This window comes from Hordeum vulgare, chromosome 6H (assembly GCF_904849725.1).
Source record: "Hordeum vulgare subsp. vulgare chromosome 6H, MorexV3_pseudomolecules_assembly, whole genome shotgun sequence".
Taxonomy (NCBI): Eukaryota; Viridiplantae; Streptophyta; class Magnoliopsida; order Poales; family Poaceae; genus Hordeum; species Hordeum vulgare.
In genome coordinates this window covers 496,879,222-496,890,523 of record NC_058523.1, presented here as the reverse complement: position 1 = coordinate 496,890,523, position 11,302 = coordinate 496,879,222, and the positions used below count along the sequence as shown (strand labels likewise).

The window sequence follows — 11,302 nt, the reverse complement described above, 5'->3', positions numbered from 1 at the left end:
GATTAATAGGGTCTTAATTTTTGCATTGAAAACTGATTAACTAAGCCGCCGCACTGCAAGACGCGGGTGCGGCGCGGCTGTCTAGTGATGTCCAAGATTCAATTACATAACATAACTAACTAAAAGAAATCTTCAGAAATTACGGGCCGGCGAATGAACCCCTGGAGGGCTGGAAATCCAACAAGTGTGACCCAACAATTTCGGCCCATGTAGATTAGTTTAGTCCTAAATCCCTAGACTAGATGCTTCTTCCTCCTCGGTTCCTCTTCCACTCCCCCTTCCCCGACTCCTAGAGCGAGAGGCGCCGCGCGGCGCGGAGATGGCGACGACGCTGAAGCGCATGTGGGGGCAAGTGATGGACAAGGTTCGCCGGATCTTCCCCAAGAAACGCCCCAACTTCTCCTTTCAAGGTCTCCTTTCCTTCTTCTCGGTGCCGGTCACCGTAGGAATGATGGGCGTTTCTCTCTCTAATCGCAGAAGGGAGAGGCGGTGCGGGAGCTGGAGGTCTCCGTACGGGCCAAGGTTCGCAAGGGGCGCGCCGCGTCCGCCCCAACTGTTGTTTTTTGTTCGAGGTGATGGTCGATTGATCTGGGTCTGGCTCTGCTACTGCTGCTTCAGGGCAACGTGACCCAGATGGAGGATGCGCTGCTCCGGGCTTGCACGTCGTTCACGAACGTGAGCTACACCGTCACCTCTGCGGTGATCACTCTCGTTGGAGCATTTGCTTCTGGTCAAGGTGACTCTCTCGTGGATCTGTGATGCCATTTGCTTTCAAATTGCTGCTTAATAGAATTGTGCTTTAAATCTAGTTGACAGAATGGTGCTTGAATCTGCGTGTGTCTAAAAAAGATGTAAATTGCGGCTATTAGAACCAAATCAGAGTACGGTCTGTTCAGAGTACCTTCTCGATGTCTATGCAAGAGCCAATTCAGGGCAGTCCCTTCTTGATGTCTATGACAGTTCTCTCTTCGAAGAAATAATAACCTCTTGACCTCTTCCAACCTTCCAAAGAACTGTGTGTCCTCCGAGAAATGGTGTCTGTTCAAATGGGAAGATAATCCATTCTCCCTTTTTCATAACCGGTACACAGAGTAATGCTACATCTACAAAGGCTTACTTAAAGATTTTACGTACAAACCGATGTGTAGGATTGTGATTGGTAATTGGGGGATGAGGGGCCCCGCCCCCACTGAAAATCAGGGGGGGGAGAGAAGAATTAGTTTGGAAGGTTAAGTAAACCTTTGTAAGTCTTTGTAGGTCTAGCATTATTGCCGGTACACACTGTTTTTCTTATGTTGTTATTAAGTGTTCTCGGTAAACAACTCGTGAAGGATGTTGATATGCCTTTTTATGTTTGCCCGCGACACCTTGACTCCTTCACATATATACTATTGTTGTTTAATTTCTGGAATATTTATCTCTACTATGGGTTCTTGTATAAAATAAAGTTGCATAACTATCACCGTTGAGCTTCCTTGCAGAGGTTTACTTTTGGTACTACACATGCTTATATATTTTCTGTTTTGCAGTACATAAAGTTGTTGGGGGTCAACCTATGCCTCGACTATTTAGGCTTGCTTTTTCTGCTGGTAAGGCGATGAACCTGATACTGGCTCTTGTATATTAGTAGTGGCATGCAAATGCATATGCAAGCTTTATATTTCCAAGTTATTAAAAATATACCGTAGCTAGGCCAAAACAACTTGGCGTAGTTGAGGAAGCATGTAATCTGTTAGATAGTTGCAGCAGTAGATGGTCTTTCAAAATTTAGATTAAACCGAATCTGCTAGCTGCTAGTATATTTTTCCTGACCTGGCAGAAAACAGGTCTAGGGAAATAAACCTTGGGCACGACCTTCAAAATTATTCGATGAATTGAGTCGTATTCGGTCTTGTGCTTGCATTAAACTTTGTTTTTTAGTGAGATGCTAATCTGATGGAGCAATATTCCAGGTGCTGGTTTGACTGCAGGGAGGATGATGTATTATGAATCGTTGCATGCAACTAGCCTATACATATTGGGCAATGGAGAGGAGCACTTTGAGCGCTTGAAAATGGAGCTAGCTAATATGTGTGGTTTGCTAAATCATACTCTGTACCTAAATAATTGTAGTTGGGGAGAACTAGTCTAGTTCTCCCCAACTACAATTATTTAGGTACAGAGGGAGTAATAGCTATTAGCTAAAAAAATCTGTGTCAACTGTACTAGCTAACTGCCTATTTCACTTGCAGAATACTTACAAAGCACAGTGATGAAAAATTATCGGTTGAAGCTGTAAAAAAGCATTTCTTTGCCGAGAATTTCTACACTGATCAATACCAGGATAAAGCACGTTTCCGGTGGCACCCACGTTACTCGTATGTTGACAGCACCTATTTGGAAAGAGTGAAGGAGATTGAAGCCAACAACTCAGTGGATAAGGACAACGCCATGTCTGTCCAGACAATGGTAAAAAAATGCGACTTACAACTGATCTTGCGGTTTTTAAGAACTCAGAACATAAAGAAGCATCTTTGTTTTATGGAGGGAAATCTATGCAGCCTTTTGCAAGCAAAACTTTATACCTTTTTTGCATCCATACTACCGAAGCAAATCAAAGCAACATCATTCTTCTCTTCGTGTTTGTAGGGATCATTTGGTAACCTCATGGAGGACCCACTGGCCTGTATATTAGGTTCTCCAGACAGCGACATGGAGAATGATAAACCGCCTGAGCGCACAGCTACTATCCACAGGAAAAGAGACCTTCGAGCTCGGAGGAGAAGTCAGCGGCATCATCGTCGACATGCGGCATTGTGAAGGTCCGATATTGTCACTTCCATACATGGAGCAGTGATACTTGATGTTCGAATATTTCCATTTCCCTTCAACAATGTTGCAAACATACTTTTGATATTCTATAAAGAGCTCATGTGAGTCTGAGCTCCATTGCGCCACACACTACATGTGGCAAAGAATGTCAGTACACATTTTTGTTCTCTGGTTTTTCCATTGTGCTAACTTGAGGATGCTACCGTATCTCGAATTGTAGAATGCACTTTAGCGCCCAATCTGGATAGCCCCTTGTCGATCCAATCCCTTGTCTAGACTGAGACTCGGCCTCTCCATCAGGCCATGTATTTGCAAAATACTGGGCCTAATTATGACATTATGTTGACAAAAATCATAGTTACTCCTTTTCAGTCGGTTTATTACCATGCTGGCGTGACACGAGCTGTTCACCGATGTGAAGATATACTCCTTCCGTTCACAAATATTAGATGGCTTCTATATTTCAATATGGACTAAAGATGGATTGAAATAAGTGAACAAACACACTAAAATGTGTCTATATACATCCGAGTCACAAAGAAGTTAGTACATCTTATATTTGTGAATGGAGGCAGTATTTCATAAGGCACGTACTACTTTCTCTATTCCACATTAGTTGACGCTAAAACGGAGGAAGTGCATAGTTCATTACTGTTCCCTCATGTGAAGGGATTACTAGCCTTTGCAATGTCTTCAGGTAGCTCATGAATAATAACTGGATAAAAGGGCGTAGGTTTGAATCCCTAGGAAATGAAAATGGATATCACGAAAACGTGTTTTCGGAATGGGGTATTCAGCACTGCATGTGCAAGACTTGGCTTTGAGAAGAAGAAGATGCAAAATAGGGTGAGATGAGCATTATGTTGATTAGGATAAGAGAGATTAGAAATATTTGTCTATCTGTGTGCACTCTACTATCTATAATCAGTTAGTTGGGTTTTGGGGGTTCAGGGGTATGTTATCTGATTTTATAGTTTCGGATACCATTTTAATTGGCTGAGGTCATTCCAGTCCCCTCTTGCTCCTTCAGCTAAGTAAACAATATAATCCTGAATCTGGAGTAAACTTTCAAAACACCAATGATTCTCTATAGACATACAGTAGTAAATTATACCAGTAGAAACAAATGGATATTCTCTATAGACGTGAGCATCCTATGAAGAATAACACCAGTGCAAATGATTATTCTGAATCCGGAGAAAACTTTCAAAACACCAATGATATTTCTGCAGCTTAAATGACGAAATGATATAATTTATCGGAAGAGCACTGCCATGCAGGCTAGCTTATAATCATCCATGAAAAACAACACACTCGCCAGTTTTATACGCTCTTAATCTCTTATTCCTCCATCAAACATAAGGTAGATCAAACATATGACCTCAGTACTCTGCTCCCAGAAGTGCAAGCATCATATCTTCATAGTCTCTGGTTGTGTCCTTGGAAACAGCCTTCTCCAGGGGGACGCTGTTCCTCTTCTGGTACGCCTCCTTTATCACCTTCAGGTCCACCTCGGCACGAGTGGTTATCACCCTAGTAAGGGTGTGCTCGTCTGTACCGACACCACCAAGAGCCAACCGGATGACCTTCTCAAAGTATCTGTCGGGGCAAGTGAAACACCTTATGATCGCCCTCAGGGTCGAGAGGAACTCGTCCTTGGGATCTTCCTTGAGGTCCTGTTAGTGATCAGCAAAAATCATTATGAATCGGAGCCATGTCTCCTGAGACTGAAGTGTGAAGAAATACTCTTCTATATGACGTATGATCATTTGAATTCCAAATAATTGTGTGCAGTACAAGTGTCTAACAGCGACAATGCTAGTGAACGGAATAAATCATGGAAGCAGTTTTATGTTACCAGTGTCTAACCAAATTCACCATTAGCATATGACATAGTTCAACTCGAAGGCGCAGCGTAGATCAGTGTGCTGGCTGTATGATGCGTGTTTTTCTTCATGGTTTGAATGGAAAAGGCATCTATAAGTAAGCAAAAGGAGGTGAAGAATGGTCGTAATTCTACCTTGGTGATAGGGTGACTGAACTGATCATTGTAGCTGTTGAATGTTGCAAGTAGCTGAGCTTTGCTCCTTGTAGTGAGAATCCTGACGACCTCATCATCACTGTAGGCCTTCTCGCTGATCTTCGCATGGAGTATCTTGGCTTCAGAGTGCGCCAACGACGTATTCACCTCCGGGCCATCATAGCGGTACGCGCTTACAAGAGGCACCAAAAGCTGAGATGAAGAAATCACATTTTTAACTAATTAGCTGTTCATTGGCAGCGCTGATATGTGCAAATAAGTATTCCAGAATTGCAGGCAGTTTTTAGGCCTGGATAAGTAGCACGCCTTAAAAACAGAGCAAATGTAATGATACCAAGCTTACCTTTTTGAAGAGTAACATGTGACAACCATAGAAGGACGACTGCAAAGTATTTTCTAAGTATTTTGTGAATGCTGCAGGTTTTTTAGATACCACTGTTTTATTTACTGCGACCTGTTTGACCAACGTTAAAAACTGTGTTATTGAAACTATGCACGCTGATGGCAAGGGCTAACCAGCTACCTAGCTATGAATGCATGCACGGTGAACTATTAGCTAGTAAATTTTACAACACTTTGTGGCCTAACCAAACATGTCCTCTGCATTGTGATTACTCCAAAAAAACATTGTTATATTAAAACCATGGTATTTTGTACTTTGGTTTTTTAGTACTTAGCTATCAAACAGGGTTTTTGTTTGACGAGTAGCAAAAGCATAAACATTTCATCCGTGCCCTTCATCTAGAAGTATAGGAGTGTTCAGACAAAGCGAAAAAGCACAAACACCATTACTCCTAGACAAGGATGATTAGAGGCTTAACAAAGTCATCTTTAGTGCGCCGTAGTGATGTGCTAATCATGGCACCGAGAGGGTGAGATTTTTAACTAACAAGAGGAGAACATCTCGTGACATGGTAATTAAATGATTCAGATATTAACCGGCTGAGAGCTAGGGAGGATCTCATTGGCATTTCGAAGTCGTATCGTCACGTCTCATGTTTTCTAATTTTGGACGCATCAAGACCCACTCTGCCTCAGGCGCGGACGAGATCTCAAGGAAGTACAGTAGGTGGGATGAATCGACGAGAAGAGAGACGTGACCGACCTTGCGGAAGTCGCCGGTGACGTGCGCGGCGACGTCCTCCTCGAGCGAGCGCTTGAAGCGGTCGTGGTAGGCCTGCTTGGCGGCGAAGAGGTGCGCGGGGGTGCGCGCGCAGGCGATCTCGACGAGCGCGCGGCCCCCCGGGTTCCACTTCTTGGCCTCCTCGTTGGCCAGCACCGCGTCCCGCTCCGCCGGGTCCAGCGTCCACTGGATCACCGCCCTCTGCCACACCACCAGCCAGGCATCGGATCAGGCGATATATAAGATATTTTACATGGCGCTGGATGGATCGGATTCGGATGGGTGGTGGTTACCTCGAACTTGCCGTGGATCTCGTCGGTGATGGAGCGGAGCAGCTCCTCGCCGTAGGCGTCGGCGTAGTGCTTGCGGATGGCGCGGCGCTGCGCGGCGTCGCGGTGGGCCAGGATGGAGATGATGAGCCGCTCGTTGGTGCCCCACCCGGCGAACGCCTTGCGGAGCTGCTCGCAGTCCTCGGCCACGGCCGGGACGGCGGCGGGGACGGAGAGCGTCGCCATTTCCGGTCCGGTCCGGTCCGGTTCGTCTGTCCGTCCGTGCGTGTGCGCCTCGCCGCGTTCCGGGGAGACGGATGGATGTGGCCGTGAGTCGCGGTGCGGAGGGGCTTTTATGCGCGCGTGCGGAGGAGAGGAAGAGATGGTGACCGACCGACCAACCGACCAACCGCAATGCCGCGTCCGTCTGGGCAGCGCCACACCACATGGACGGGCCGACAAGTCTCCGATCCCGATGCAGTCAGTGAAGTGGAGGGGTTGGGCTGGGCCCCCGCGGGCCGGTCGATCACCCGCCCCTATCAACAATCTTCTTCTTCTTCTTCATGTCTGATTTCGGTGCGTGTCCGTGCCACGATGGTGGCCACTAGCCACGTCGTGCTTTGGATTGGAAGAAGAAAAAGAAACAAATATTAAAAAAAAAAGCGACGTCGTGCTGGATTGTAGGAGGTGGCGTCTGCCGGCCGGCACGGGCACTTGGACCTGGTTAATCAACGATGACACTTGGACATGTAGGAATAGTAGTTAACTAGCTGAGTGGCCTGCTCGATGAATTATGCGAAAGAAAGAAACGCGGGGATGTGCTGGCCGGTATGGCATTTCTTTGTTTTTAGTCAGAAGAGTGGCTTTTCTTTCGAGCTAAGCTATCCCGGACGGCACGTTTTTTCCTTTCTTTTTTTGGGACAGAGTGGGGTACCTGACGCTGACGAGAAAACGACGCGGCATTCCTCCTCGTCGCTACTCTGCAGCTGGTGAAATTTCGAGCATGAGCCAAGACAGGCCTGTCAAGGGAAGGCCCGTTCCAGCAAAACTTGTCATGCCAAGTGAAGTGTGGGTATCCCTCAAAAGGAAAACTGATGTGGGTAATTCTAAGAATGACGCTTTCAAATATTTGTGTGACAGAATCTGAAACAAAGTAAAGGGTTGGATGGAGAAATCGTTGCCAGCAGGGGGTAAGGATGTACTGTAAAGGGTTGGATGGAGAAATCGTTGCCAGCAGGGGGTAAGGATGTACTCGTTAAGTCTGTTAGAGCATGGTTAATAGTATAGCCAACTGCTAGCTATAAGCAGTCTTATAGCCCACCTTATAGCTAGCCTGTACAATAGTTAGCTATAAAAAAGTACTACTTTAATCATATATGGCCCACGTTTCATTCTCACAAAGCACCTATGAGCACGTGCTAGAGCTGGCTCTTCACGAAGAGTCCGCTTCCCTTCTCTCTCCTCTTCTCTCTCATCCAACTCAACAGAAATATAGTATTTTAATCCTTACAGCCTGCTGACTGTACCTTATTGTACTTGCTCTTACTCAGGCCGTCTCGGTTTACTCAATGTCTCTGTTTCTAACTCCCTAGAGTGCTACTATGTTAGCACATTAATTCTTTGATAGAAAATTTTGGTGGAGAAGCAAAGAGGGGGAAAGAAAGGCCAGCTTAGTCTCTTGGGAGGTAATGAGGAGATCGAGATATGGGGGCGTGCGGCTAGGCTTCCCTGACATTGAGCTGTTTAACCTTGCACCTTTAGCGCGACATGCATGGCGCTTACTTTAGGACCCAAATTCTTTGAGCGTAAGAATTTTAAAAACAAGGTATTTCCCAACTTCAGAGTTCTTGTAGGTCGAACTGGGCAGCTCACCATCTCAGGTGTGGCGAGCTATATATGAACGAAAGGGAATTATAGCTCAAGGGTTAATTTGGCGAGTTGGTAATGGAGAGACCACTCATATTTGGCGCGACAACTAGCTTCCTCGTGAACATAACATGAGGCCCATCACGAGTATGATACAAGATCCGTCGCAACTAGCTAGTTAGTGAGCTCATTCTACACAATGTTGGGGACTTGAACCACTAGTGTGGAGGACTTTTGATGTAGAAGCTATTCTCTCTCCCCCCATATGTACGAGAGGGGTGAATGACTTTTGGGCCTGGACCACGATCCCAAGGGAGCCTTTTCAGTAAGAAGTGCTTAACGCATGCTCGTAATAACAAAGATGTGTCATGATGCACGTCTGGAAGGGCAGACCGACCCGTCTATCACAAAGACCGAGCAACGATCTTGGTGTCAACTGTGGAAGATTAAAGTACCGTCAAAGATAAGGGTGTTTGTTTGGAGATTGCACCAACAATCCACAGACTTGCTTCATTATCAAAATATGGCAGCCGCAAGTAACTACAATTTGTGTGGGAGCAAGGAATCATGGCGACACTCATTAACGGAATGCAGCATGTTGAGGTGCGTCTGGGAACTTGAGGATGAGGATCTAGTATCCGTGATAAGAGAAACAACGAAACCTGATGCTAAATGTTGGGTATTCACGGTTGAAAGTACGTGTAGTCCCCATGTGTGGTTTTGGTAATTGATGACAATCCTAATGGACTAATGTTTGCATTGAGTTATACATTTGAAGGAATGTTATATGTGCAATGCGTGAAGAATATTGGACGAATTGAAGGATGTTTGTTCCATGAAGATGCAAGAAGGAGCTCGAATGAATTCGAAATGAATGCCATATACATATTGTTGTGCATGCATCAAGGATGATCTCAATGATTGAATCAAATATGATATGGTCAAGATGAATTCCATGTGATGAACAAGATGTGATATATGTGGAGTTCATTGAGGATTTCAGACATTCTCATACTTTGGTTTATGGTTTGAACCATGATGGATGAAGATTTTGAGAGAATAATTAAAGAGAATAATTCTACATATGTCTTTAAAATAGGATCATGAGGAGCTCATATGTTGAGTCATGGATGATTATGTCTTCAAGCAAGTAATTCAAGTGAAGAATTCATTGTGCCTCTCAAGAGACTATGTTGTATCATGAAGACAAGCAAGTTATAGCCAATATGAGATTCATGGAGAAACTTGATTTCATGGTGAATTGAGATATTGGTAATCATGTCTTAAAGCAATGAAGCGTAGTAAGAAATCAATAGGTCCTTCAATACATAAAGATTAATCATGGATCAAAGATAAATATTAACTAAGATGAATATCCAAGAGTTAACTCAAATTTTGTCATCACACAAGCGCAAATGATGTACCACATGAGATCTTGTGGTATGGAAAGTAATTGTCAATTGCACTTTGTGTACTGACCCATACTATGTGTTGTCTATGTTTATGAGGGTTAGGTGATTCTCATGGGCCTACATCAAGAGAAAGATTCCAAGTGTCCATGAGAGGATGACATCAAGATATGATGATCATGATTGACAAGGGCAAGCTCAAGATAAGCATCCTAAAGGATTACATCCTTAAAGCTTGTGGATGATCACATGATGTACATGTGAAGATAGAATGCAATGAAATAATCCCCACATGTCGTATGGGGGAGCTATTTGAAGTCTTCACCAAATGGTGTGATCAAGGTTATGCTTCCATCTTGAGCCAATAATAAATGTCAACATCAAGCTCAACTGGAATGCTCAAGTCAAAGGTATTAGTTCCTTTGGTTGTAGTTGCTTCGATCAACGACCATCAAATATTATATATGCCCAAGAATGGATTTTTGGAAGCTATCTACTATAGCTATTTTATGATTCTTGAGTTATAGGTATCCCGCACTATCAAGAGGGTATCAAAGGGTTTTGTAATGGACTTGTTCAAGTCAACATCTTCTATACATAATTCCACTCCTATCACATGTCCCAAAGTAAAACCGTAAGCCAAAAAGGGTTCCCCAAATTCTATACTCAAACCTTTGCATTGGTTGCATCATCCATTTTGTTGTTGATATCTTGTGGTTATCTATGTGAGTACCTAGAGCTTTTCCGTAGCTACAAAACGAGCCCAAGATCATCAAAATCGGAGTTCGTATGTAAAAGTTATGCGTGTTTTACTATTGGTATGCTTATTGTTTATAGGGGGTTAGAAGTTCCAGGGAGGTTCCGGGGAAGTTCCGTGCTAAAGAGAAAGTTTTCGAAAACCTGGCCCAAAGGGAGCCCGAAAGTTCCGGGGCCAAAAGTTCTGGGCAGGTACCGGAGCAAGTTCCGGGCTAACTAGAAAGTTTACATCTTCTGCCTCAACAGGGAGCCCGGAAGTTCCGAGCAATCCTAGAAGTTCCGGGCTATGTTTGTTCTGTGCATAATGGGCAGATTTGGTGGGGCACTATATATGGTACCCTTCTTCCCCAACGAGTTAGAGCTTTTGGATCTGAGATTTCCCCATCGTTTTGAGCTCTCTCCTCCCCCAAGCCTCAAAACTCCAATCCATGTGGGTGAAAACTATCCCATGGATCTAGGGTTCATTTGTTGACCTCCTCCATTGTTCTTCTCCTCTTCCACCCCTCCATAGCATTAGTTGCTTTTGGTGGGATTTGAGAGATAGAGGGATTTGAGCATTCTTGTGGTAAACCCCAAAGAGATTTTTGAGAGTTCTTGAGAGAGATTTCATCCAAGCATACATCGACTCCTCCTCTCTATTTTGACCAAAGCAATTTGTTATTTGAGCAAGTCTTGAGCATTCCCCCTTTGATCTTGTTACTCTTGGAGGTTGGAGACTCCTAGGTGGTAGGAGTGCTTCGGTGAGGAATCAACTTGTGATTTGACCCCCGAAAAGTTTGTGAAGGTTTGGAGGCCGCCTCAAGGTCTACCACTAGTGGTTGGGAATCGCCTTCGTGATGATATCTCAAGGAGAATAGGGCGAGCCTTCGTGGCGTTGGTGTGCCTTTGTGGTAACATCCACCTCTATAACAGTGACTAGTTTCCTCCAAGGAAGTGAACATCGTGATACATCATCGTCTCCCTGACTTCGGTTATCCCTAACCCTAACCCCTTACTTGTGGTTTACTTTGGTTACTTGAGCATACAT

The 11,302-nt window shown here is 44.5% G+C and overlaps 2 protein-coding genes across 3 annotated transcripts; one reads left to right on the top strand and one right to left on the bottom strand.

Moving 5' to 3' along the window:
* Positions 1–216: 216 nt before the first annotated feature.
* Positions 217–5,255, top strand: LOC123406271. 2 transcript variants are annotated; one of them, XM_045099757.1, is made up of 8 exons: positions 217–364; positions 478–522; positions 619–736; positions 1,530–1,589; positions 1,953–2,070; positions 2,232–2,448; positions 2,629–2,801; positions 4,938–5,255. In XM_045099757.1, the coding sequence occupies exons 1-7, from the start codon at positions 320–322 to the stop codon at positions 2,797–2,799; spliced, it is 774 nt and encodes a 257-aa protein (XP_044955692.1). In that variant the 5' UTR covers positions 217–319; the 3' UTR covers positions 2,800–2,801; positions 4,938–5,255. The 2 variants fall into 2 exon arrangements, with proteins under 2 accessions (XP_044955692.1, XP_044955691.1); XM_045099756.1 differs by lacking the exon at positions 4,938–5,255 and having other exon boundaries at positions 2,629–2,978.
* Positions 4,016–6,586, bottom strand: LOC123406270 (annexin D7-like). The gene is made up of 4 exons (XM_045099755.1): positions 6,269–6,586; positions 5,958–6,176; positions 4,832–5,044; positions 4,016–4,487 (listed from the first exon to the last, which is right to left on the bottom strand). Exons 1-4 carry the CDS (start codon positions 6,488–6,490, stop codon positions 4,194–4,196), a joined length of 948 nt encoding a protein of 315 aa, XP_044955690.1. The 5' UTR covers positions 6,491–6,586; the 3' UTR covers positions 4,016–4,193.
* Between the last annotated feature and the right edge of the window lie 4,716 nt (positions 6,587–11,302).